This window comes from Syngnathus scovelli, chromosome 12 (assembly GCF_024217435.2).
Source record: "Syngnathus scovelli strain Florida chromosome 12, RoL_Ssco_1.2, whole genome shotgun sequence".
NCBI classification, from domain to species: Eukaryota; Metazoa; Chordata; class Actinopteri; order Syngnathiformes; family Syngnathidae; genus Syngnathus; species Syngnathus scovelli.
The window spans coordinates 6,372,168-6,400,087 of NC_090858.1; the positions used below are offsets into that span (position 1 = coordinate 6,372,168).

A 27,920-nucleotide genomic window follows, 5' to 3' on the forward strand; every position below is an offset into this window, starting at 1 on the left:
TTTGAGGTATTGTTTGAACGGATGATTTTATTTGTCCACACTGTGGGCTCTGCTCGCACAAGTCAATGTACAGAGGTGAAGTTATTGAGAAAAAAAAACAACAACAGATGTACGTATTTGTTTTCCCTCAGTGCACAGAAGTGCAAATGATGGCGCTCGCCTTTTCAGAAGCACTGACAGCTTTCTTTGTGGCGGCAATGCCCACTGGAGTGCAGTTGGGCTGTCAGACACGCTTAGTCTGCTTCTAGGGGATGTGTGGCATATCAGCATTGATGTTGTCCACAGAGGCATATAGCCCATGCTCAATAATCTGCCCTAATTATGCCATTTAACTCTAATAGCTGTCCTTTCAGCATGACTGGCCATCAGTCAGCACAAATCCTGTGGACATGCGGCAAGACGCTTTGCTGTCCGAGGCGAACCAGTTATGCTCTGTGTGATGCAAGAAGGGTTGATGAACATAGATTTCTCTCTCAGTAAGATAAATGTTTCCATTTTACGAGTTCAAACTATCAAAGAAACACAAAGCGACCTTTGTGAGAGAACCTCTAAGATTGTTAATTTAAAAAGCACTAAATACAGAGCTGGAAAAAAAGAACTTTTGCGACTCAATGTATTAATTGACAATTGTACATCAAATCATATTCTCTATTATTAACTTTCTATGTTGAATTTCAGATTTTGAGGAAGATTACGAGCTACATCCAGGATCAGAATGAGAAAATATATGCTCCGCGAGGGCTGCTGATCACCGACCCCATCGAAAGGGGAATGCGAGTTGTATCCTTCAGAGAGAAACCTGCCACCTTCTTTTCCTCCTGCCACTCAAACAGCACGATAGCACATACATAGAAGTAAGTAAATTTCAATAGAGCGGTGATAGCGGCTAAGAGGTGGCAGCGGTTTAGAGGTCACGGAAGTCATTGTGGTTTGAGCCCTTAAAAATTCCACACATGCATGTGGGTTGGGTGGGCAAATGAAAAACACCTTCTCCTCCTTCTTGTGATTGGCCATGAGGATGCCCTTGGAATGGGCATTAAACTCCATCAGGGAGGATGTTCAATAGCCCACTCATTACTTGGAGTGAATATGAAACAAGGCTTTGGAGAGAAAAACACTTAGTCAGCAGTTCTGCCTGTGTGCATGTGAGATATTTTACTCATTTTTTCTTCAGAAGTTAAAAATGGAGATGGAAAAGCAGGATTGTAAGCTAGCTGGTAAGTAAGTACCAAACGGTACCCAGTACTCCTGACAAAATTGTGTCAGGTGGTTTTAGTGTGTTTTGCAGAATTGCCTCCTTGACTTCACTCTCATAGTTGGAGATCAGCGTATTCGAGGACCGAGGCTCAAGCAGCTCCAGCCCCAGCAGCAGCGCCTCATCGACGGCGGGCAGCGCTCGGTGACTGGAGGGCCAGCGCCAGGCTTACGGGTACCACCACGGGGCAAGCGGGACACTCGCAAACATCCGCATGCTGAAACACGAGAGCACCCGCTTTTGAGGGGAGATCCACACCGAGACCTGCAACTCGGTAACAGGAGGAAGCCACACTACAACAAAAATCTAATCATATTTACAGTCTGACTTTAAAGCAAGATATTTGTTTTCCCCACTCACCATTTGTCTCAGTCCAACTATTCCTTTTATTTCCCATGAGTCCATCTTTGACTTATAGCTGAGTCAGCAAGCTCACACTTGATTAGTGTCAACATGTAATTGGCTGAGAAAGGCAGGCAGTGTTTATATGGTGATGCACTGTCAAGGCTGTTGCAGCAATTCCCTTAATCAGATTTGGAAAACTACCACTCACTCCTCTCCAGTCTATTGGAAAGCCATTTAGATAGCACTGCTATGCTAAATATATTCAGCCTCATCAACTAGCAGTGCTTTTAGTATTAGCATTATGCTTCTCATCTACACTAGTGAATAGTGTCAATATTGAGACAAAATATGTGAAAATAAATGTGTCGAAATGTCAGCTGAATACTCTAATACTCGGCTGAATCATTTTTGCATATTGAATTTTATTTCTTGGCTAATGCCATGAAATTAGAACTTAAGTTATTCCGCATTTCCACACCCACACTGCAGGTGGGACCCCCCACACAAATCAAAAATATCTCAGATATTCTCAGAAATTCAAGCTGGGATAAAGTCGTGTACGGTTATGCGTGGATTCAGCTGCAGATATTTTTACCGGCCTGGGCCACAGTCGCTATTCTCTGAGGTTCAATACAAGCTCTATAAAATGCTTGTTCTTTTAGTTGCATAGACCTGCGTCCCAGTGCGACCTCATGCAATCAAGTAAAATAAACACATTGGTATAGAAGTAGAAGTGTCTGATACATATTGACATAGCTAATCTAAATTGTCAAATTTAAACCATATTTTGCACGTGGGCAATAACTTGCTTGTTGGTGGATTTGAGGGTAGCATTTCCATGTTATCCTGGAAAACACAGTTCTAGCACCCTCTAGGGTAAGACTGCTGCCACGGTTAACTCCATTGTTATGTTTCCGTCTTCAAGCCTTCCCATGTATTGTTTGAATTCATCTTCTTATGCTTCAGTAACTTATCAAAATAGAAATATAACAATAATACCTGCATGGTCAAGTTGCGCAAGTGTGCATCCTCCTGAGCTTTTGATGCCTTCATGTTTCATCCCAGTGGTGCCCAACCTGGTGCTGACGGACTGAGCCATTTCAAATGACTTTTGCTGCCAGTGAGCCACAAACTCACTTGATAGACAGTGTATATTTTTAAAAAAAAGGCAGCATATGTGAGAAAACTCTGCTGCACGTGCTTGTTAATGCTGATTTACAAAGAAGACTATATGCTTGAAAATTATATAATTTATACTAATGTATAGTAATTGGTAGTTTTTATACAATATATAGTAATTTGTATTTTTTGTACATGTATGTTGATTCACTTTATCTACTGTCTAATAACAATCTTGTCACCATCATATATTAACAATAATACTGTATGTGAGCTTGTGAAGCTTAATAGGTTTTTTTTGCATCGCACCTCTAAAATTTTCTACAATGATACATATTAATTCTCAAAAATTCAGTATTTTCTCATATAGTAGTTCTAAATTGTATTTTATTACAAATTTCTTATAGTTTCATTGCAATCGTTTATTGAGCTATATATGTATTGCTGTATATTTTAAAAATCTATATTTTTACAGTACTACAAGTACTACCACTATTCATAATACAGTATCATGTAAAATAACACAATAAAATTGCCACGAATAAGGTGCTTGGTAAAAATAATGTACAGTAATCAAATGAATAATATTTAAGTGTTATTTTAAGGCGTGTAACCATTCTTTTGTCTGAAATTGTCTTATGTTCAAAATCCAAATGCATTTTCACATATGCTGTAACTGCTCGGTGAGTGTTTGTATAGAAGTACGTGTCGGTAACGCAAACACATCATCAGCTGTTCATACATCACTTCTTTTTTTTTTTTTTTTTTAACCAAGGGGGACAGTTGCACATCCCTCATTTGAAAAAAAAGAAGAAAAAAAAAGTCTATGTGAGGGGAAAAAGAGTGTCACTTTCCTTTGAACACAGGCATGCTGATATGTGGCCAGTAGATTTTAGCGCAGTGGCTTCTGATAAATGAAGACAAGCAAAGCCAGTGGAGATTCATTGGGACGTGAATTTGTTCTAATGCAGCAGAGAACCTCGCTCGATCACACTCTCCATTAACCTCTGTGCCAAAACACGCATAATGTCTGCGTGCCAAGTAATGATATATAGTCCACTTACATGTACATTCCCACATTTGTTTATCTTGATACTGTATTGGAGCGTCACTATTTGGCTATCACGTTCACTATTATATATGAATAATGCATATTGTGCTATTTCTATTGAGGTCCTTTTTGTACAATGTCTCCCTGAAGTAATAAATGATGAGGCGTTGAAAGTCAGTTGGGAGATATTGACTCAGGCAGACAAAGGGTGAATTGATGAGTCGTGCTGCATGGTTTAACAAAAGATGAAAAAGGGGGGGGGGGGGGGGTACAGCATTTGCTCTTACTGAATTTCCTGGTGTGTAATTAAAGATGATTTGCATATCAAAACTTCTGGGTTTTCAAATCGCAGCTTCGAGAGAGACATGGAGCTACCGCTCTGTAGCGATAGTTCCAAAATGAATCCACTCGGAGGTCATTTGAGTTCCAGGTTGGACATGTACACACAGGCGTGCTCACGCACTTGCACATCAGTGGCTACAAGCTCGGCTTATTTGTGGTTTGGGTCGCTCCAATCATTTACTGTCAGTGAGTGGGAAGAAAATCCGCTTGCCGACCAACTAATTTTGTCATCTCGCTCCAAATCCTGATTCAAACATCTGGCTCTTGAATTGTTAAGTATTCCAGTATGTTTCAAGTTAGTGCATGTGAAAATGTGTTTCTGTTTGAAATATCAGTTTTTAAATCTTTGCATAATACTGGAGCAATATTTATATCTAGTGATCACTTTAGTTAGTTAAACATAATTACAGTCCGAGTAATAAACGGTTGAACTGATACCTTAAATTTAACAATGTTATATTTCACTTTGAAATTTCGTAAAAAAGAAAACTGATGATTATTTTTAATTATGTATAACCTGATTGGTTGGCGAACAATCCAAAAGCCAAAATAGGTGATATAGAAAACACATGTATGAATGAAAAGAAAAACTAGAATATCAGACAATGAATCCATATAGTATTGTATTTGTATGTTTCTATATTCCATCTTTTTTTACTGGTATCTATTTGAATAATGCTGACATAAGGCACTTTGTGAATAAATGGATAAAATCGTGGCAATATTACAATGATCAAGTGTATGCGTGTGCATGTGTGTGTGTGTGTGTGTAGAATATCCATCATGGCCCGCTCATAAAGCCAATAATGAAGCTGTTCTGGCAAATGATGTGGCATCTCCACACCTGCATAAGTGTCCAAAGGTCACTTTAACACCATTGAGTAGCTCTCAGCCTGCTCAGGCCTCATTTTTCCTCCCTTACTGCATTGTTTATTTTTTGTTTTTCTTCCAGTTATTAGTGTCCAACATTTCAAATTCTTTGGCTGCACATCGCTCCTTCTTTTCCTCTTCGGCGTCCGTGCTCTAAGCAAGAAATAGAGGTCGACTTTTTAACCATCTGTCTAGATGGAGAAAATAAAGTGGTATTGATTGGTTGAAATGTTTCTCCTGGTAAAGTCTGCAAACTACATTTCTGCACTGTTGTAAGATGATTGAAACTGGCAGCGGTGCTTGGCACGGGTAGTGCCGCGCTTATAATGAAGTACGCCATTGTGTGCTTGCATTGAAGGCATTATACATGGAGTCGCTATACGGCCGCCCGCGCCTGGCATCGGACAAAAGCCAGGACTGCACTTTCAAACTCGTCTGTATTTTTCACGGCCGTCTTATATACTGTAAGCGCATCCTTCTTACAACTTCTTGAATTCAATCCGAGAAATGTAAATCTGACAATCCTCCTGGTTTGAAATCAAACTTGCTTTTTCAGATGTTGCTGTTAGTTGGAATATTTCACCAAAACATATTCAATTTGTCTTCCAAATATCTGCTAGCTTAATACTAACACACATTGCAAAATGTTGCCTGCTGTATACTCGAATTTCCCCATGTGAAACTAACTAAAAAATAGTTTCTCTTATTTTAGATCAACAGTAAGATTTGACTGCATGTATTCACCATTATGTAGTCATTCCCCCTTAAAAACCACACCCCAGTGAAACCCGAAGTTCTAGTCTGGCCACTTTTATTTATTGTACTTGATTTCACTTTTGGCACAATCTCCTATGCCCTGCCTGTTAACGTTGGCATAAAGAAAAAAAAAACCTCTGAATTCATTTAACCGCAACCTGATTGACCTCCCCGAACATTTTGAGGCAAAATAAAAAGCAGTTTAAAAGTGTCACCACCAATAACTTCGCCTCCAACTGACACCGAGGTTTTTGTGCTTAGATCTGTTTGGGGAAAAATAAATGACGTGTCTCGTTTTGATAGTACTGCAAATAAATTTTGCTTGTTTTATCACTACTAATACTCTCCTAATCCGATAAAAATGGTCTGTAATTACTGCTGTTAACTCAGCAGTCAGTGACAATTTTGCAACTCCTTCATCACTTATCTGAATTGCTTTAATCACGCTCATTAGATCAGCCGGCTTAGAATATAATCAAATGACATGAAACGAGCCTCTCCCTTGATGATTAGCCATCACTTTATTTTCTTTGTGCTTTTAATCAGAGTCCAATGGCGCTGAATCCTGAATCACACAAATTACATATAAAGACTGAGGATCATTCATAAATGCTTTCAGAATTATGGACATTTTTTTTTTTTTATCATAAAGACATATTTTCTCTGGATTTACTTTTGAGATTTACTGAGTTATTATCCCAAACTTTTTGAAGTTGTCAATTTGTTCTTTGACACCAAAATGTAAATGGGAATAATGCACTAAATATTGTGAATGAGAAGTACACCGGAAAAATCATGAAATACAATTAAATGTTTGTTCCTATCATAGAGGATTTATTTAAATATCACGGATCTCTTGTGAAATATGCTGGACAGGGTATTATATGCTCAAAACACTTGGAAAAAAAAGTTAAAAACTAAGAAAATACATAGTACCTCAAAAAATATTGTAGAGAGCAAATTACACACAATCAAATCAACTCATGCAGATACAAAAAATTAAATGACTTGAAAGTGAAACAATGGATTCTACTTCCAGTAGAGAGAAATGAGCACATTATAGTACTTGAGCCTAAGCTCATCTTTAAATCAAATAAAATCTGAGACTGCAGCTACAAATACAATGTAAACATCTAAAAAATTGAGGTTTGTTTTTCCATTTATTCTTAACAAATCCACTTGTGCTCATTTCCTTTCTGGAAAAATATTATCATATTGCACAATATCTCCACCCTGCATAGCTGCTCTCTCTTGTGGTTTTACTTCAACACTGAAGTTGAATGTTGGCATTGTGTGCTTGTAGGAAATTGGATGACTTGTGATTAAAAGCATGCAGGGTTTTTTTTGCACACACGTGCACATTGTGTTCGAGTGTTGCTTCGGTTTGCACATGGAATATAAGCAACTCGTTTCAGTGCTGGGGTACATAAAAGACAGCACACACACACTTCGGGTCTACTGGACATCATTCAATAACACCATTTTACAGGCTGAGTTTCCTCTCAAGCTAAAATTCATCACAGTATTTTGTTATTGCATTCACCGATGTTGTTCTGTCATCATTTTTATTTCCACTCTTCCCGAAAACGATTTAATCCTTCTTCCAGATAAGTTTAAAGTGGTCGAGTAGGGACGTGTCACTGTCATTCTTTCCCTTTTTATTCTCTTGAGAATTAGCTCATACTTTGAACAATCCTCTGATGGTTTTTCACAATCAGCGTCCTTTGCCATGTTTCCTAATGGGATGTTTGAACTGGAGGAAATGTGCATTAAGATGAATATTGCATTAAGTTGAACGAATACTTTTGACGGGTCTTATCCTGTTCACAAACTGGCTGCCCATTTTAACTCATGAGTCATGAAATTAAAAAAATAAAATAAATAAATAAACATTAAACTATTTTTATACGAACAACACAACCCAACAGTTAGTTTGAAGTCACTTCCTTTTTTCGGTTCACATTTTCAGAAATAATTGGTGAGGTTAAATAAAACACAGGATAATTGCTCAGGATGAACTTTCAGAAACATCTGATCGTAAGGCCTGAACGAGCAGAATAGTAAAATGCTCAATGTTCTGAATATCATGTGGATTTATACACTGTTATAAAACATTAACATTTCTTTTAAAAAAGTATACAGGTAAGAAACTCAAATGACAAATGAAAAAATATATACTTGGTTAGACCTCCTGCAATGAGCAAAAGATACTGTATAAAATACTGATTGAAGCTAATCTTCAGGACCCAGCTGCTAACGCTCTCTGTAACAGTTCCTTGGCTTGCAGAGACAGATGACACCATTGGAGCTCCATCCAGCATCCTCTGTGTGACACTTTAATTGTTTCAATGCCTTTTTGTTGTCATCAAAAACAGCTGAATTTTTTTCTTTTTATTTATTTACCGTTGTTTGTAGTCTGGATCAAGCTTGTTAATAGATAAAGGGATTATTGTCATGACCAGCGTTGTTAGTTCAGATGATATGTGTGATGCTTTAGAACACAAAAATTTAAGACAACCATGAATCACACAATCTTGCACACAAGCCTGAAGGTCTTTCATGGAATCTCTGCCAAAAGCACACGATGACGCTTTGTGATGATGGTAAAGGCAGTTAAAACTGGATGAAAGTGCAGTTGAGAATTGTGAATATTCCAAGGAGAATTCATCCCCGGAGAATCATTTGGAAGTTTTAGTGAACACGCTGTCAGCTGCTTAATGCTTTTGGTAATCATTCGAGCCAAAATAGTTCTTGAAACTGTTTTAAGAATTATGCTGCTATGAAGCATATTTTGTCTCCCTGCATGATGAATTCTTCACTTGTACTGTTATGAGCAGGAGTGGGCAAACTTTTGTGCTCAAACTCAAAGGCCAGACTTGAGTTAAAATATGAATGGAAATTTTGTATTATGGTGTAATTTTTTTAATCCTTACTTGTATTGTTTTGAAATAATTGAGTTCTTATTAATACAAACTCACCCAGTTACTTCTTTCGATAAATGCATGTCTTTAAACACAACTTTTAAAAAAGATAAATCAGAAAAAGATAATCAACAGATGATTTGAGCGTTTGAGGGTGAATCATTTCTAAATTGAGTGTCAGTAATTACAGCATTTTGTGAGAATATATATCAAAAGCTGTTTTATATCACGCATATATTATTTTTAAAGGCGTTAATTCAATGAAGGATGATTCTGAACTACTGCAGAGAGCTTTCGGGTTTGAACTAGTTTTAAAAGTGCAGATTTAACCGCTGTATTTTATGCTGTCGTGACCTTTGTGAAATGGGCAGGAAAATCTCCCCCAGGCAACGTTAAATGGTCACTTTGATATCCAAGGAGATTTTATTTCAGGAATATCATGCTGCTCAATAAAAGCAAAAGAAGAAAAAGTATTTTTTCCTTGAGCGTAATGTCTTTAGGACTAACATGGTGAACTGAGTAAAATGAATTATTCTTCAAAGCAAAAATATTTAATGTTAGACTTTGCTAAATAAAGCCAAATGTACTGTCGTTTGTAATCCATTTTAATGAGCATGTTCAACATACTCATTGTTGGGCTTGAGTAAGCCCAGACACGAACTTTCAAATGCTAACCACGCTCAAATTATAGCAAAACAATGTAGTATGTATTTAATGGACAAATATAATGTTTTAAATTAAATTACACGCCTGCCATGCTTTTATTTAATTTTGTATTTATTTTGAGGGCATGCAGGGGCACCCACAAACACAGTGAAGTTCATGTTGATGGACTCAATTATAATGTAGTGCTGCTTAGTTGTTTTCTAGTGAGGTCATGTCGATTCCTGTAAATAAAATGAAACCTCATGCCATCGCACAAAAAGAAAGTCTTCATCTTTGCTGTGATGCAGAATTATTAATAGTTAACGAAATGTAACCCACCACCGCTGACAGATGGTCTGGCATATGTCCTCTCGCACACACACACACACACAAACACACGCACACACAAACTTGTAGCTTGGAGACCTGGTGTTCCTCAGCATCCCAGTAGGCCCAAATGGAGAAAGAGAGCGGCATTGTGCACATACAGACGGCGGCCTCAGCGTGTCCCTTAAGATTGCAGCCGGTGGTGCCAGTGGCTTCGGTGCAGTGGTTTGGACTCGCTGTAGCCACCACTTATTGACTTGGACTCAGCTCAAATCCCACTTAGATAAATGCCAGGTGATGACAAGAGGGCTGTGCGGCTCTAAGGCAGTTAGTTCTAGCATGCTCCCTGTAAGGTCCAGTCCAGCCCCAAAAGTAATGCATGGTGGAAAACACGACTGATATCACAGATCCATAGGGCTTGTTGTACGATAAAGAGGAGGAAGATTTCAACAGTTTCTGTACATCCTTGTTAAAGCAGAGAAAGGGGGTGCCTACAGTAGTCCACTCTGGAGATGGTTCAAGATGAGACAAAGCACACCGATAGATGATAGCCAGAGAGAAATGGCCGACCGGGTACGTTGTGCAGAGGACCGCGTCTTCCCAAAGTAAGCCACCTGGGCTGCAGAGAGAGAAGAAATGTAATTGTGAACCAATTCAAGTATTGATACGTCATTTATTTATTGTTTTGTGCAATTAGAAACTAAATTTGTCACATAAAACATATAGCGGATACCCAGAAATAATTCAATTATTTTGTGCGTTTCGGCAACAGAGACTCGCCACACTTTGCTTTTTAAGCAAACGTACGTATGTACAGTATGTTGGGACAGCTTGTGAGTTTCAAATTTCGACACGTAACAAAAACTTGGAAACGTGGCTTAAGTTAAATTTGCCTGGGTCACTCACCCACACATGCAGACCCATCATCGTTGGGCTCAAAGCCCTGGGTGCATCTTCTTTTGGCACGGCATTTAAAGCTGCCATAGGTGTTGGTGCACACGGGGCGGTCAGAGGGGCACACAGAGGGGAACTGGGTACATTCATCGTTATCTGAGGAAGAGGAGCAGGTGGCAAAGGAGAAGGGAAAGACACTGCTTTTGATGATTCGGACGCATGACTAACACAACTAGATGAAAATTTTGAACTTACCAATGCACCGTCCATTTTCATTCAAAGCGAAGCCAGGACCGCACTGCAAGAGAAACTCAAATCTTACCCCAGGGCTTCGAAAAAAAAAAGCACTGGAATGTGTTTTTATGCTGCAACAGTGCGGGGGTTGATGTGACCACGGAGGACCACTGTACCTCTATTTCCACAGTGGGGGTGACCTCATCGTCATCTTTCGGATAGTGGATCTCCAGCACGGAGTTGATCTCTGACGGTTCCAAGGGTCGAGCAACTGAGACTCCATCTGGCCAGTACACTTCCACATTTGTGGCCATGTCCTTACCTTTTATGGACAAGCACAGAGCATATGTTAATCTTATTGTCCTTAAGTGGAACTAGATGCTATATAGATCACATTTGATAATGGGCATGATTTCAAATTAAATTAAGATTTTTGTTTGAACTACAACTGACTGGAACTGAATTAATTATTTAGCAATCTAGCCAGCATGCGTGCCTAAAAATATTTCATCTTTACCTCTTCCCTGACTGATGCCTTTAGCAAGTGTGCAGTCAAATCTTGTGAGGTCAGCATGGTGCCAATTAACTTGACTGTTGTGCTCTGTGTGTGTATTTTAGGCCTTACAGGGGAGGCCTTGGAGAAACGGATCTGGTCTTGGGTGGGCTGAACTGGCCGCCAGTTTGTCACAAAGCAGGCTAGCTTCCAGCGCCAGCACCTGCCCAAAAACCGTCGACGAGATACCTCCCCCTCCCCCGGGTGTCCAATCACGCCGGAGGTAACAGCCTGATGCTTTACACATTACATGTTGTACTTTCTGACTCTGCTTATTCTATTTCTCGCCATCTGCGCGCCATCAGTAGCTATGTCATCCGTTTTAATAATCAACTGATTGTTTCCTGTAAAGTACTGTGTTTACATTTCTTTTCGCTGTTAATCAGACAGCGGGGAGCTTTATACCCTATTAATTATTCTCTGTTGCCGCAAGAGTAGAAACAAAGTACATGGTCAGAAGTGATTGGACACCAATATGGTGAAAAGTTCAGCTTCTGTCTAGACAAACATTTGTCAGGTGACTGGTTGGACCGGCACCCATTTTTGCTCTTCCGAGCAAATATTTTATATCACCATCACCACTTATAAGATTATTTTGGTTTGTTTTCTTACCAAGGCCAAAGTGTGCAACAGGCTCCATCTCGCAGAGGTACCCCGACCCCCCATCGATGATTCGTGTATGTGGTCCACTCCTTCTGGTGTACACCACCACTTTAGCTCCTCTGGCAAAAGCACCAAATTTGGTCCGGGGAATCACACGCAGCCATGAGTTTGTGGGTCCCTTTAGGATGCACACCCATAAGGAGACTTAGGTGAGGCTTTATGTGTGCATGTGTGTATTTGTCTTCTTCAAGGTTTTCTCAATGAAGTTGAATATATATTCCAGGATGAGATATTTTTTTAACGACTGACTTGACAGTAGATGGTAGGGTTTAACACTCACCAGGTTGACTTTGTAGATAGAAAGTGGTTGAGCTGCACTTTCACCATGAGACACCAGGAGCTCCAAACGACCGTCTCCATCAAAATCAGTGGCTACAGCTCCTGGAGAAACATCAGCATAACAACAGAGCATTAATGGAAAAATTCACAGCGCTGGCTACCATGAAGAAATCACTAGTGGAGTTTTAGTGTCCTCTGGTGGCAGATGAAAGAACAGCTGCTACTGCTTCATTGTAACTCCATCATCTTGGGTTGCAGGACATTTGTTCCAAACTCACCAGTTCCTCGTCCCTCTGGCTCGGAAGCTTCGCCTACATTCAGCTCCTCTATCTGGGGGTCTCCATGCTCTCTCCTGCTCACCCTGCCCATGAGATAAGTAAGCATTTTGTTACTCCGATCACTGTCAGACTGCTGTCACATAACCACTGACTACAACTATCGAGGCACCTTATAGGCTGCAGTTAAGGACACGGCAATATTACTTTTTCAGATTGAGAATTTAGATGCTGATAAGAAAAATACATGATGTCAGTGCATGTTATAATTGTGATTAAAATGTTTTATTTGAATGAAATAGTGTTTTAAACATGAAACTAAATGTAACATTTTCATCATCCGTTTTGAAAAGCATATTTTTGTCACTTAAAATTGTTGTCATCTGGGTGACATAGCTCCTACCCGGAACGTCATGTCAGGCTAATGAAATGGTATCAATTTCATAGTATCGGAACATTTTTACAAGACGAGTACAGTCGTATAATATCGGTTTATCTTTAGTTGCTGTGGTGTCATGCTGCATTGCATCAACTTGATAAGCAGTTCTCAGAATAACGTCTCTGAATAAACAACTTGACAATACACAGGTACAGTAACAGTACCAAAGTAACAAACTTGTTTTTTGTTTTGATGTTTCATTTGCACTACACAGCATTTCCATACGGAATGCATAACTTAATATGCAATAATGCTGAGCTAAATATTGACGGTCATATCATAGATTAATTAGCACAATAGTGAGCTTGTTTTTTCATGGCCTGAGAGCAGCGTTAAATGAGTTGCTTCATCTTCATAACAAACGACGACAGTGCCAAGTGCTGTAGAGCGCTGACCCCGTGGAAACTATCACGGCATCCAAAAAGACAAATTCTCCCTCAGTGACCTGGCAAGCAGGCGTGTTTTGATCCAGAAAACCGCTGGGCCTGAAACTGATTATTGATATTCCACATATTTGGATTCATCCGCTAATAGCAACATTCATCAGATGTTTCATTCAAGCCCGCTTGGGCTTCTGCTAGAATGTAAGCTCTTAACCACTTGATATGCATCTTAAGATTGTGTGTAGAGGGCTGAGTTCATTAATATTATCTAGCGAGGAAGCCCAACCTAAAAGTGTCTTTAATGAAAGAGTCGCCCATGTGTGCAGGAGGTAGGATGACAGATAAGAATCCTTGGCTGCAAATTTGTACCTGCTTCAAATTGAACATATTAAATATAGTCCACAATATTAGGTACACCTGCAGAATTGCCAGGGGGGGGCATATACAAAAATAATGTTCAGTTGAAAAATAGTAGATTGTTTCCAGTCTTGAATTGCATTCAATCATTATAATTCATTTAATTGTCTTTAGATTTAGTGAAGCAGCGAGCGGACCTTTACCTTTAGGGTTACTTTGAACTTCTGTACATCATGTAAGTGAGAATTCTCACTTTAAAGTCTCAGAATTGTAGAAGTGCATCATGTCAGCACATGCTGTGATGTTTGCTGGGCGGACAAGAGTTTACCTAAAGAGTCTGTTAGCTGAAGGCCCCCTGTAAGCGATGTTGTTGAAGAAAACCTCCAGCTCATTGTCGTTGTCAAAGTCGGCAGCAATAACGGTGCGCACCGGGGAGGGCATAGAGAATTTCTGCGAGGCGATGTCCTGGGAAGAAAGTACCATCGAACAGGACAGGAAATTAAAAGAACAATCTTACAACAGTGACGTTTTTTTTTCTTTATAGCAAATTTGCAGCTTTTAAAGAGTTTGCTGCCATATCAGTTTTATGGCTTTGATCCTACAATGTCAATTATTTGAAATGGAAGTGTGCACTCAGCTTATTTCATAACCTTGAGCCCGCAAGGTTATTTTGCTCAGCAGACATTAATAATCTAGGTCTAGGCCTTGACTCAAACAATAATCTGTCAAATGATCACTCCCTCACTGTAAAGATTATTTTTAGGTGGACGGGTTGTCGTCAGAGAAGTAAACTGTGTCTCTCCCCCCCAAAAAATAAATAAACCACAAAAAACTCATCAGTGTTTTTGGACGTGAAAGTAACAGATGTCTTCCTGCTTCACTGATGCAGTGATAAGTCGGGAAAGAATTATAGAGCAGCCCTTCACTACCTTCAGTATTTACACCGTGTTTTAATTATAAGGCTCATAAAGCTGCCCGGGGGGGTTGACCTTCTTGCTTTTTAAGGTGAAGGAGAGGCAATGGCCGACGGAGGCCATGAAGTGGGGGGGGGGGGGGGGGGGGGGGGTATTCAGGTAGATGGATGATGGATGACAGAGCCACTTTATTATCTCAAATGCTCAGCAAGAAAGATTTGCAAGGAAGCTGTGTGGATGATATGGCAAAGGGATGTATGCATAGATTTTGAACTTGTTTCTGTCTAAGTGGAGATAAAATATCTGTTATTGTTTTTTTTTTTGTCATTTTGAAAACTATTGTTTTTTGTCATTTTGAAAACTAAGTGAACATAAACTTAGTGTTGCCCAAAAAATTTGATCTACCAAAGTTTAACAAGCATGGATATTTTGTACATTTTCACACAAGTAGCTAAAAACAGTGTTTGCTTTTTAGATTTAAAAAAAAAAAATCATGATTTAAAACTGCATTTTACTCTTTGCTTGATATTTGCATGTGTTTGATTATCACAAACATAAGGGCGGAGGTACAGGTGTGTGTGTGTGTTCAAACTATTACAAAGAAAAGCGCAGTAATAGATTTTAATTAAAGCCCAAACAGGCCTAATCTGCACTTTCCACTGCGGTGGCAAGCTGCTGTTTCAGCCCAATTTAATTAGCGGTTTACTGGAGTAATACAACAGCTTCATTATGCAAGCCAAAGGTCAGCACATCATGCAGGAATGTCAGAGCGCGTGGGAGCGAGCCATCTTAAATTTGTTGTGGCCTATGATTTAACAAGCTTTGTCCGAGGAAGGAAAAAAAAATAAAGCTCATCCAATTTGTCTTGAGTGTGTGTGTTTATGACAACATGTAGAACTGTGTGTGTTTGTGTCTTGTTGATGGGACTATCTTCAGGTTATGGGTCACACGTTAACCTCTTCTTTGACCCCCATAAAGATGTCTCCATTGACATTTATCTCCTGTCGGCTGCCTCCACCAATTGAAGCTCATCTCATCCAGCATCATCTCATGCATAGCATACACACACAGCCGATCATCTCTGGAATGGTCAACTAGTCACACCCTCTGTCCGCATCGTAAAGATGCGTTCACTTGACATTGATTGCGGCAGAAGAACAAAAGCTTACATCAGCACCCGGATCGATTATTTGCTACAGTGACTGCATTTGATCACTACAAAACAATTACTCAGCGTCCTTGAGTAAAATATCAACACGCGCTTATAAATTGAATAACTTTGGTAATTTTTCTAAATTATTTTGGAGGTTTTGTTTTATGTGTGTAGATTACACTAAAAATTGTTAACTAATATTTTGAACATGGCATTTGAAATCTCTACACTGCTTGTATTCTATTGTTAAACCTGGTGGGAAAAAAATACAAACACAATCCTTAAAATAATGAAATCTCCACATTCTTAACTCATTCATCGCCATTATTAGCGGTTGTTGAAACCTTGACCTTTTAAAACCACGATAAATCGTTAAACGGATTATCGGCCCGTGCTTAAATGGAATACAGACGCATACGCAGAAAGTGAGCTCTCACCTTGAACCGCTGCTTACGGTTGTTAAGTTGCATGTAAAGACGATGAGGTCCATTCCAGTTGCCGTAAACGATGTCCGTCTTTCCGTCACGGTTGAAGTCTGCGAGGGCTACGCCCCTGCCGTGCTGCATGGGGTCCTCCACTCCTAAGAAAAAACTTAAATATTAATACAGTGCTGGGAAAATGTCTTAAGACAGGATTACAAGAACTTCTATATTCAAATATTACTTTTCAAGGCAACATCAGTTCACTCTACATTATTTGCATATTAATAGCATTTTGGATTTTCCAAAGAATGAGATCTAAGAGGGATTTTGACACCTTCATTTATTTATTTGCTGAAAAAAACAATCCCAACAGACAAGTTATTATTCCAAGTCAGTCAGAATCTTTAAACCGTTACTTTCTCCTTACCAGCCTGCTGCGCCACGTCAGTAAAAGTTCCATCTCCGTTGTTTCGGAAAAGGAAGTTAGGTCCGTACTCGTTGTCACAAAACACATCAGAGTAGCTTTGGCTCACGATGGGCCCGACGACCACCCCGCGGCCTCCTGCGCCGATAATTATAAGAGATGAAGAGAAAATAAACAGCAGCTCTTAAACGCTGATGAGTCCAAACATGCTGACTGTCGTTTGCCGCTTCAAGACGTATGCAAGAGCAGGGCGATATTTCCCCGTGACATTAGTGAGGTGACTGCCCTGCCATTTTGATACACAACTTTCCCAACTGCCCCCTCCCGAAAACAGTGTGATGAAAAACCCATCGTGAGTACTGTATATCATTCACAACTGTTTTGGCACGGCTCCTGCAGCCGGATTTTGATGACATCTAGCTTGTAAAAATGTATACGAGATGAAGATTGATTTGTCAACACACCATCGCTGAAAACTTACTTGGATGAATTTTCGGGACTTTTCAATGACGGCCTAAAACGAAGCGCCGTTTAACTCCCGAGGGTGTCGCTTATCAAAGATAGAAATCACGGGCAAAATGGTCCATGTTGTCATTTATTGTGCTGTACTTTGCAACAATGCAAGTATCCATCACATTTTTTTTTTGTATGGTCCTGGCAGATGTGTTGTTTGTTCAAGTGAGAGGTGAGTTAGAGGTTCAGATATAAATAAATCATTTCAAGGGTAAGCGCTTCCTTTTACAAGGCATGTGTATCACAGCAGCATGCAGTTTTTTTTGGCCAAATTGAAAAACTAAGACATAAAAAAAACACCTCTCTTTTTCTTGCATGGAAAAAGAGCTTGTCAAATTTGCAAACACATCACTTAAAAGCCACAGTATTGATCACCGACAGACATTAAAGAAGCTGAGGACATTGAAGCTTCAACAAAACAGCTAAATCAACTAATGCACATAAAGTGTCTCAAGTTAAACTGTTTTACTGCATGAGTTCTACGTTAAAGTTAATCTTAAATTTTGTGGACTTTTTAAACGTCTTAATCATGAATTAGCATTCTAGTAGACATACAGTGCGATTGCTGTGCAGTGATGTTTACATTTCTCGTTACAATGCAATTTATTTCTTGATTCTCATCCGCCTCAGTTGCTGCTGTTTCACTTTCTTTTTACTATTTTTATAGTCCGGAAATATTGTTTTATATTATCGAGAAATGCATTTGTAGCACAAACAAAAGCCTCCTTCTATAGATGCCTCCCTATCCTCCTTTGCTGTCTTTTGCAGAAAAATTCTAGATATATATTCTGCTTCCTGTTGTCCCAGCTGACATGTTTTATATGACTGACTGTTTGTAATTGGACCGGCTAAAGGAGTCCGACATAAAATACATCGTAGAGCTAAGATGCCAGCTGTGGTGATAGATGTTGTCTCAGCTCGTACGTGTCGCCCTTCCCCTCCCGTGACTTTGACTGGAGTAAACAGCTGACATAGAGCCCACTGAAATTCTCCTCCTCTTCCTTCTCCATGACAATTAATCACAACATCATAGTTCTTTTTTTTCTTCCCACCTGGCACCACTTCAACTCTTCCTTTCTTGATCCAATATTTTAGACAAGCACTCTGTACATATCTGTGTAAATCACACAATGGCCGCTATAGTGCTGCATGAGCCCAAAAGTCGTTATTACACATACACAAACTTACATTATAACACACACTCAAAAAACACATTCACCCACCAGTGAACTTGTTGACTCCCGCCTGCTCGGCCACGTTTGAGAGAGCGATGACGCCTTGCGAAAGGTCACTCGCTGCCTCGTCCATTTCTATAAGCGCATGCGGGCCCACAGTGCCGCTGGCATAGTTTGCTATGTAGATGGCGTAACGGCCCGTGCCCTGCAGGGAAAAACATGTTTAAAGCAAATTATATCAAAAATGATATGTGCATCAGCACATAGATTGCTAGAACTAGCTTACAGAATTTTACTCAACAATCAATAACCCCATAAAAATATGACCTAGGACCCATTTTTGGGTCCAAACCATTTGTCTGGGAAAGGTTACTCTTGAGGATTTATTGTCTGTCAGTAAATGTTCCATGCCAGCCCCCTATATACCAGCGACAAGGACAAAGTATTTTTGTGATATCATAGTGCTAAAAAAACCTTCTATTTCTTCAACATTTCACACCAAAAACAATTTCCTGTTTGTGCTCAACCTTAACAATTTTCTTTTTTCCCCCCCAGAGGAAAATAGCCCAAACAAAAAGTTCATTGAAAGGCGAACATGTGTAACTTTTAACCCTCTTTTATCTATTGAGCATGCAAGTGTGAGCTCAATAAAACCTTTAAAATCCACTTAAGTCATTTAACTTAATTTGATACAGCACATTAAGACTCTTACATGCTAAATGAAATAGAGTGAAACAATCCACCTCTGTGACTTGCCTAAACAGACGATCAATACTTTAAAGTCTAACCTTTAATGTTTGATCCTGTTTCTGTTGTTGCCATATCCACAGTTACACCAAGAGCTACAACTGCACCTCACACTAGACTTACAACTTTTATTAAATCCTTGTCTAACCCTAAATCAAAAGAAGAAAAAAAACATTTTTTTTTAATCAAACCCCTTTACCAGCTTGCTTACTTTTACCCCCTTCCCCCGCCACCCTTTGGAGATTAATTTCACACTCCATTATCAGTCAGAGTCCCTGCAGACACAAACGAAACCACACTAATAGACCACACACTTGATTCCAATGAGTTTTCCCACCAGGCCGAAACGTATTTCAGTCAATGAGAACGCATGCGTATGAGAAAACACACTCACAGTTTTACCATTTGTGTCGAACCCATATGGTATTTGTGCAGGACATGAAAAGCAAATGACTCTGCTTGATCTAGTGATTTTTTTTTTTTTCTATAAATGTCATCAACTGTCACATTGCCGTCTGGTGAGGTGGGAGGCGCCCGCTACACTCTATCATGCACAAAGACACACACACATACACAGCGTGAAAAATGAGACTGAACTGCAATAAAAGACCTGAAGGCTCCCGGCAGTTACTTAACAAACCTAAAAGTCAATGATTTTTCAATAAGTCTTTGCCCAAGGCTAATTTCTGTCAGTGCAATTGCCAATGTGATGAGTGTGACGTGCAGCGTTGCAAAGTACATGTTGGGTGCTGGCATATGTATGGCTGCTTTATCAGGGTCACAAGGCAATAGCACTACAGTATGTTGACTTAACCAGTTTTTAATTGTGTAATCGGTCTATCTATGTTTTACATATGAGAGGATTTTATTCTCTATAAAAGGTTAGAGCTAGTAGTTGGAGTGAAATGATTAGTAATAGTTCATCTTTAGGTTGACAAAATATAAACAAATTGTAAATTCCCTTTAACAGCAGTTAAGGTTGGCTTCGTATTTGGTAAGTTTAAGTTATTGTGCACTTTATAATTTGTATAAATAGAAAGAGGGAGCTTTATTAAGTTTTGGAAATATCTATGATGAGACGCTAGAATTTGTAATTGGGTCAGCTGCAACTCGTTACTAACCCAACATTTGTGACTGATTTTTGTTGGGAGTCTTACCTGCCTTGTGGAACTCCTAACTTTGGCCCAAAAAAAATAAATAAATGCAAATTCCAATAATGCTAATGAAGGGAGCATGCTAGGACTCCCGGGCGGATCCACAGGAACAGCATGTGCCTCAACAGACCTAATGCTACAAGTAAGATATGATTCACACAAATTTGCAAAGCGATATAAAGCGAAGCAGTTTACTATACATCCTAAAATGTAAAGTGGAGTGTAGTTTCTTTATGAGCAAACAAAAACACATGCATGCATCAGTCACCCACTACTCAACAATGCCACCTCTTTTGTTGTCTTGTTTGAATATAATTTAATGAATGCATGTTGCCCATCAGCCTCCTGGAACCGCCACAGAAGAACACACACCGCGTCTCTTTGGCTGGCTCTTAAAGCATTACGCCTTTATCCGTAGATATCTTTCCAATCGGCATGGCAGACGCACAACCCATCAGTGCTCAGTGAGATGGGACAGCGGGTTGGAAGAAGAAAAAAAAAAAAAATATATATATATATATATTGCAAACCCAACTGTCCTTTCTCGGCTATTAGCTTCTTATCCCTAGATTGCAAGTCAACCCGCGATAAGAGACAAAGAAGAAGTCCGTCAGAGAAAGTAAAAGAGGCGGAAAAGAAATGAAAAAGGGTCGAAATGGAAAAATGGAGAAAATGATAGTGGGCAAAGAGCAGTCATCACTCATCCCCTCGTATGATGTTCTATAAAACAAACGAGCCCCGGCCTCTGTAATTACACTGCTTGGCAATGGACAGAGGAAAGAAAATGGCCCAACATTCTCCCCAAATGAAGTGTCATAGCACAAGCTGAGGAGGGCGGCACAGGCAGGGCATGAATTATCGCTGGTAAACAACCAACCGCAACCATGCATGTACACAGACGGCGTCAATGTAATTTGCTGTTGTTTACCTTTCTGTCCACACAGGCCACTGAGCGTCCAGCCATACGATTAGCCACGTCCCTGTGTTCGTTAATGTCATCGTTCAGCAGATCCTCAAATCGGCCATTTCGGAACTTGAACAGTTTGTCGGTATATGTGGCGCGTCCTGAACGCAAATGCAAAGATTGTCAAACTAGAAAGTAGGTAGCCAGCCATGATTTTCAATCTGTACTGCTTAACCGCACTAGCAACCTCACTGAGACACAAAACATCTGTCCAATATCAATTCAAACCTTGAATCTTAAAGCTGTGGAGCAGACTTGCTACCCACTACTCCACAGCTCAATCTTTTCCAAGTAAGTTTGGGCACAGTCCAATGTTTTTTTTATTTTTCATCGACATCAGTTTTCACATTTGTGATTCTCTTTGCTTCTCTTTTGTTGCAGTGAGTGGTTAAAATTACCTTTCAAAATACAATTGATATGCGTAAGTAAACTGCAGAAGTTCAGAAGTATTGACTTTTTGCACAGTGTGATTTGTTTTCCAATATGGGTCTTTAAAAGTTAGAAAATGCTTACTGGTTTTTTTTAGTATACAATAGAAACGTACAACAATAAATGCATTGTTAAAAAGCTGAAGCAAGTATGCTGTAGGTCTTTAACGGACAAACAGAGCAGCAAAACCTTTTCTGACACATGTTTGGAACTACTTCTGGAAGGCTATTTTTTTTTTATTCGGCTGTTTAAAAAGTACTTTTACCAGAAAAGGCGTTATTGGTGTTGAGTACGTAAATCTCCTCGCGGCCATCTCCGTCAATGTCACAGGCTGTTACCCCGATAGCGTTGCCTTGACGGTCTCTCAGGGCGTAGAACGGGGAGCTACGATTGTCCACGGCGATGTTGATGAGTCTCCTTTTCTGCTTATCGTACTTCAGCACCAGGTTAGGGCCGTTGTAACTGCCAACATGGACGCAGTGAAATATATTACATTATACAGAAGTTTTGTTTTTCTTCTTTCAAAAGTCTATGAAAGCGTAAAGTATCAAACATTTGAGTAAAATTCAACTTTGCCACTGAAGGTCATTATGTCAATAGTGTCATATAGTAAATGAAGGCTGTGATGATGTTCTTCTAATGTGATGCCCTCTCTCAGAATAGCTGCTGAATGGGACATCTTTTGCAGAAAAGACATTTATGAGGCGCGGCCATTTGCATCCATCTATCTACAGCCTGTGAGGGATTCATTGCCGGTTCATTGGTTAGAAGCAAGCTTGCCAAAGCATCTCCATCAGAGGGGCTCTGTCCAATCTCATCCATTATCATCACATGAGTGAGCGCCAAGTCTTTTTAAGTCTTTTGCCTTTGTCTTCAACCTTTAGCTCAGAAAATGAACTGCACCTCCAATCCACACTTGGATAGCTATCACTCACAAGTTCAATCATCTGTTCAAATTTGTGTAATGGACGAAATTAAACAATATTGGCGCCACTGTGAGAGAAGCATTAAGGCTGGAATCGTTTCACAAAGCACCTCGCTAATTTTCACCGACTCACTTACCCTGCAACAAACACCTCCAGGTCTCCGTCCCCGTCCACATCGGTAACAGCCACGCCGTAGTTGAGCTGGGTGGGGTTGTTGTCGTAGTCAGGAGGAAGTATGGCCTTGGTTATGGCTGAGAACATTGGCTCTGAACGCTGGGTCGAGCAAAGTGCAGGCAGGAATGCGACTAACCACAGCATCGTGACCTGACAAGAGGAGTATTGGACAGATAGAATTAACAGGATAACTCTATGTACATAGATTGTTGATTGACATTTTGTGGAATGTTCATCTCGAAAAAAAAGCTATCGTGTATCATAACAAAATGGTATGGCTTGGTAATATCTAGTATCCTCACAAGGAACTCTCCAAAAGGCTTGGTCTAAATGTTCACTTTAACAAGGTTTAAGATTTATGTCAATGCGCCCAACCATACCAAAAATCCTACTGGCACTGCCCATTAGCTGGCTAGCTTAGAAGAGCTGTTCAAATAAACAACTGTAGCTTATGTTAGAGGTGTCTGGACATTGACTTATATTGTCGTAGGATTGTGACATCAAGTCTGATGGTAGCCTAAGACGTTTGCACAGTACTGTGTGAAATGTGATAGTAAAAAAATAAAACAAGACTGTAGAAGGCACACTCATGACTCAGTGTCAATTTGCTAACTGCTTATGTCAGTGTTGTGCGCAACATCTCACAGCTATTGAGCCGTAATGTTCACTTCTCCCACTCTGTGCTCGTTTACGTCAACTTGTATTGGAGCTACAAACTTCCTTCCTCTAAAATGACTTATGGCAATGCTATCTCTATGTGCTCATTATGAACGACAACATATTTCTCGGAGCGCTTCAAGCAAATGAGAATCGCACAATAACAGTAAATCGTGTGTTTCCAAACGACAACACGCGGGCTGTGTTGCTAATTCTCCAAATCTATTATTGTGAGTCAAGCAGCGGCACATTTTTGGCGAGGCTTTTTGCTGCGCTCAGACATAAAGATGAAGATATAGGGCTGCACTCAGCCGCATTCTGCAGACTTAGAAAGTGAACAACCCATCACGTGAAGACAGCCTGAGGAATTGCAGGACAGAAAATCCATATGGGGAGCAGCGTTTCAGCCCGAGGCCAAGTGGGAACACGGAAAACTGATGTGACCCGACACAACAGACCTTAGGTGTTGTTTCCCAAGGGATGCTGGCCACTTCTAAATTGGGAAGTCCTTGTGGGATAATAGGACAACAGCAAGGAGTCTTATTCGTGGTCACTAGATAAAAGGTGAGCAAGGAGGACTTGTTCCAATTGGCTTGTAAAGTTCAGGCAGGTAAAAAGAAAATGTAAAAAGTTGGGAGAGTAGACAAACATCCCTGAGGGGAAGACTGGAAAGCAGAAGGTCACCTCCTTAAAGTTAAAATAAATCACACATCAGCAGTGCGGCAAACACACACACACATACTAAGTGGCGTTTACAAGCTGACAACTTGATTTGCCCGGCCTGCGGATTTATGCAGGCAGCCTTCGTCATCGCTCCATGGCCGCTTTACTGCTCCGGCTTCTTCCCTCGATGCTAGCATGCAGCAACCCCATGATTGATGCCGCTCTTTAACATCTCGCTCAACAATTCAATTTAAGATAAAAACCATATTGCGCTTTGAGTAATACTTTCAAAAGCCCATCGGCCGTGAAAGGAAGCACCTCCGTTGACAACCGCAGAAATATCGCAGGGGCCGACATTGCCCCGTCGTACTTATGCCTTGCTAATGGCTGTGTAGCCTGTAGCTGTTAGCAAGCTTATTAACAACAATGGAGGTTTCATATAAGGCAAATTTACCTCTAATAGACCAGAAAGTGATGACAAATGAGGGGAGGCAGTTACCAACAGGATAGAGACAGGTTAGAGACAAGCTAATGCACTGCAGGAGCTAACTTTCTGGTTGACCCATTAAGAGTCTACATCAAAAGTTTCAGCTCTGCTCGGCATAGCTCATTTCTACTCTCTGAAGTTTTCCTCCTCAAAATAGTACTGCAGGAAACTGAAAACAATGCCACGTTGAACACGTTAGACAGAACGAAGCATGCTAGCAAAAAACAAAAATGGAGGACACTGATGGTCTCCTGTCATTGTTTCTACTTTTTGGCACAACAAAGAATTTTATTTGAAAAGGGACTGAGGGCAGTGGGAAGAACATGGATATGCTGCAGCAAAGCGGGCTAACAGCATACACTAATGTTAGCACGTGTGATTGAGCGATTCCATTTCCGTCGATTTTAAATTTTCTAACTTGTCTTTCCTTTTCACTTTCTGGCAGTGTACCACAATGTGTGGTGGTTGTATATTACTTTAGATGCAAGAAAGGTTTTCACTTTGACCAAAGTCCAGCCTTAAAAAGTGGCCCCCATAATTTAGTCAATGTCCCAAACAAGGGAAAGTAAGTCCAAAGACAGATGAGGGTGTGAAACCACAGGGGACTGCATTGGTAAAATGGCAGTGTGATGCCTTTGCCCATCAAGGACGCTCAGCCTGCTTGCGCAACACTAAATCTCAGTTTTTGAGGTGAAGTTACTGCAGGAATTTTTACTAAGTGCAAGAAGCCCTGGACATTTATGTGCACTCAGTTGTTTGTCGGGGATATAATACGTGCTTAGCTGTTATCTTCCTTCCATTGTGTGCGAACAAGAAGCATCGGGGTTTTTTTTTGTGTGTGTAAAACAGTCAAATAGCATGAAATAGCCTGGGGAAAATGTGTCGTCTCAGGCCCGAGAAATGTTTTCACTTTGGGTTATTTATACTGGCATTAAGAGGCCATTACGGCAGCGTGCAGCATCAGCATGTGCCTCGTGGAGCGTTCATGCTCAGCTCTCATCCTGATAACACTGCGACAAAGAGCCAGTGAAGATGTTCACTTTCAAAACACGCTCACAGAAATCTTGTCGCTGTGAAGGACACCCCCGCTGCAGAGCACGCACGCACACACACAAGGCTGGACTAGTCCCAGCAAATTACACTTAACTTTCATTCACAGTAATCAACAGTCACCATTAAACTTAAGCTGTTATTTATCTATCAGGGACCGAAGTGGCCCTCCAGCACTTCCAAACCAGCAGTTACACAACACTGACTGCATAATTTCTTCTTCTTTTTTCAAAAATAATATATTGCCTGAGGGCAAATTTCATATTTATGATGTTTACATTTTATTTGAGACAACTTGCTGGATTGTTAGTAACAAATTACAGTTTACATCCATTGCACTTTTTATCATATTATTAAATTAATTCTTACAATTATTTTACAATATACTAGGAAAAAACAAAAAGTAAACTTTACACGCAAAATAAAGTTTAGTAAACTACAAACACAGCGAGCTACAAATGAAAATGTGTCACTGCGCATTTTCTCGGATTTATTAAGGATGAATAAATCCTGGTAACTTTTACATCCGCCCTGCGTGCCTTTCTAAATAACTGCATATGTCAAATCATAATAATTAAAAAGTGTCTTGACGTTTAAGTAGTTTGTAAAACCATTTTACAAAAACAGATATCATCTGCAATATATTACTTATACAAATAATATATCAATACTAAACTTGAAGAATCTATATTGTACAGCTGTACGTATTGTATGTATTATACTGCATTTCTGCCAGAAAGATCGCTCCATTAAGCCATTCACCATATAAAACTGTGCAGATTCTTTAAGTGATGCACGCGCATTTAAATATATAAACTTGTTGCATCTAGTTTAACTTTGCATATATCGGCACGCGCATCCTGCATTAAGTGAAAGGCAGCGGCAAGTGGACGAGGTACTCACGGATGAAGAGAGAGGGGGGAGGAAACTCCAATAAAAGCGCAGCAAGAGTCGCTATCCTCGGTTTATTCTCCTCTGGATTGCACTGTTATCACACGGGAGTCTTTTTTTTTCTCACCACTTATTCCCCTTACTCAACTTCTGAAGGTTTTGCTTTATGAAATTTCTCCAGCGGCGATCGGAACCAATTAGTGCCAAGCACGGTGAATATTTAAGTAGACAGCCAATGAGGAGACGGATGTGATCTGGTAGGCGTGTCCTCAGGTATGCACTGTGACGTGTGAGGGGGGATCAGCTGGGAGGAGGACAATGTGAGGCACAATATATGATGTTTGACTTCTACACTTCACTTACACTCGATTTAGTTCATGTCACCATAAGAGTAAACGTATCAATCACGTAAACCCGCATACAGCACAAACTATTTTTTTCACATACTATTTCTTTTTTTTTTTACTGTTCTTGCAGTTATTAACAATGCATACTAAACTATTGTCATTCATCAGTTTAGAGAAGCAATAACAACCGCATTCATGGCAAACAATTGGATTATTTTTCCCATTTTGTACTCTTACTAAGCAATATGAGGGTCAAACTGTAAGAAACAGCACTCAGATACAATGGTTTGCAAAAGATGGAAAACAACAAAGAAAATGCATTGTCATGAATTAGTTTGCCAATAGCATCCAAGTTCGACCTGGAATGCACTTATTATAAATATTTCACTGGACATAACCCAAAATCCATAAATAGGTAGAGTCACAATTCCATTATAATATATGAATGAAAAATTGAATATTAAGAATGCAATGAAAAGATACTAGTATGGGGCTAGCTGAACATGTCTTGTGCCATTGCGTAAACTAATTATTCATTGTGTGCCATTTGTAATCTTGAAATATGTATGTCACCGCCAGTATCCTGTTGTTGTTTTTTTACTAGCTGTACATGGCCCACCTATTATAGATCCATGACAAACATTTGGGTCTCTGTCCATCAGTTCTGAATTACTATACATATATTATACAATCAACATGTTCTTCAAGGAATACCTTTGAAAATTTTCATCATTGTAAAAGCAAATTTGTGTATCAAGTGTTATTAGCTGGTGGATTGTTTCTAGACTAGAGAGTGATAAATTACCCTGTGTTGTTTTTGTGCGATGCAGCGGTTTGAATCAAAAGGGGCAATAATCAAAAAATGAAAGATTCTACGGTGAGAGCATTTGGATTTACAGTTTCCAGTCGCCTTATTCTTATGTCACACTCCAGCGAGTCCAACCTGCAGTGAGCGCGTTTGTGTGTGTGCGTGTGTCACACCAAGCTCCCTGGAAATGAGATGTTCACATCCCAAGGACGTTTCCCACCATAATTTAAAAGTGGCTGGTGCTGGAAGGCTTCAAACTGAAAGTGCTGAGGTCATAAAGCAGCGCTCCTCTGTCTCCAATGTTATTGTGTGAG

The 27,920-nt window shown here is 39.9% G+C and overlaps 2 protein-coding genes and 1 long non-coding RNA gene across 4 annotated transcripts in view; 2 read left to right on the forward strand and 1 right to left on the reverse strand.

The window, feature by feature from the left end:
- The window catches only part of LOC125978265 (golgin subfamily A member 7B), a 126,544-nt gene extending 121,714 nt beyond the window's left edge, over positions 1-4,830 (forward strand). For both annotated transcript variants that reach the window (XM_049735445.2, XM_049735444.2), the window contains 2 exons: positions 679-780; positions 1,317-4,830. In XM_049735445.2, coding sequence (XP_049591402.1) covers positions 679-780; positions 1,317-1,403 — 189 coding nt within the window. In that variant the 3' untranslated portion in view covers positions 1,404-4,830. The remainder of the gene's footprint in view (positions 1-678; positions 781-1,316) is intronic.
- Positions 4,831-6,290: 1,460 nt separating this feature from the next.
- crtac1b (cartilage acidic protein 1b) lies at positions 6,291-26,639 on the reverse strand. Its single transcript, XM_049735437.2, has 15 exons — positions 26,464-26,639; positions 22,666-22,853; positions 21,869-22,065; positions 21,139-21,275; positions 18,358-18,514; positions 16,625-16,759; positions 16,213-16,355; positions 14,037-14,173; positions 12,533-12,615; positions 12,256-12,356; positions 11,925-12,093; positions 10,936-11,081; positions 10,781-10,823; positions 10,538-10,681; positions 6,291-10,250 (listed from the first exon to the last, which is right to left on the reverse strand). The coding sequence occupies exons 2-15, from the start codon at positions 22,845-22,847 to the stop codon at positions 10,123-10,125; spliced, it is 1,902 nt and encodes a 633-aa protein (XP_049591394.1). The 5' UTR covers positions 22,848-22,853; positions 26,464-26,639; the 3' UTR covers positions 6,291-10,122.
- LOC125978266 (uncharacterized) lies at positions 11,076-12,647 on the forward strand. Its single transcript, XR_007484972.2, has 3 exons — positions 11,076-11,535; positions 11,929-12,124; positions 12,513-12,647. It is a non-coding gene; the product is annotated as an uncharacterized lncRNA (long non-coding RNA).
- Positions 26,640-27,920: the final 1,281 nt, after the last annotated feature.

What these genes read in the sequence shown, in the direction of transcription:
- crtac1b (XM_049735437.2), bottom strand. Translation starts at nt 22,847, where the DNA reads ATGCTGTGGTTAGTCGCATTCCTGCCTGCACTTTGCTCGACCCAGCGT. An exon ending in GCCAGAGGGACGAGGAACTG is followed by an intron (nt 12,357 to 12,532) that starts GTGAGTTTGGAA and finishes ATGTTTCTCCAG; the next exon opens with GAGCTGTAGCCACTGATTTT. An exon ending in CCCCCACTGTGGAAATAGAG is followed by an intron (nt 10,824 to 10,935) that starts GTACAGTGGTCC and finishes TTTCTCTTGCAG; the next exon opens with TGCGGTCCTGGCTTCGCTTT.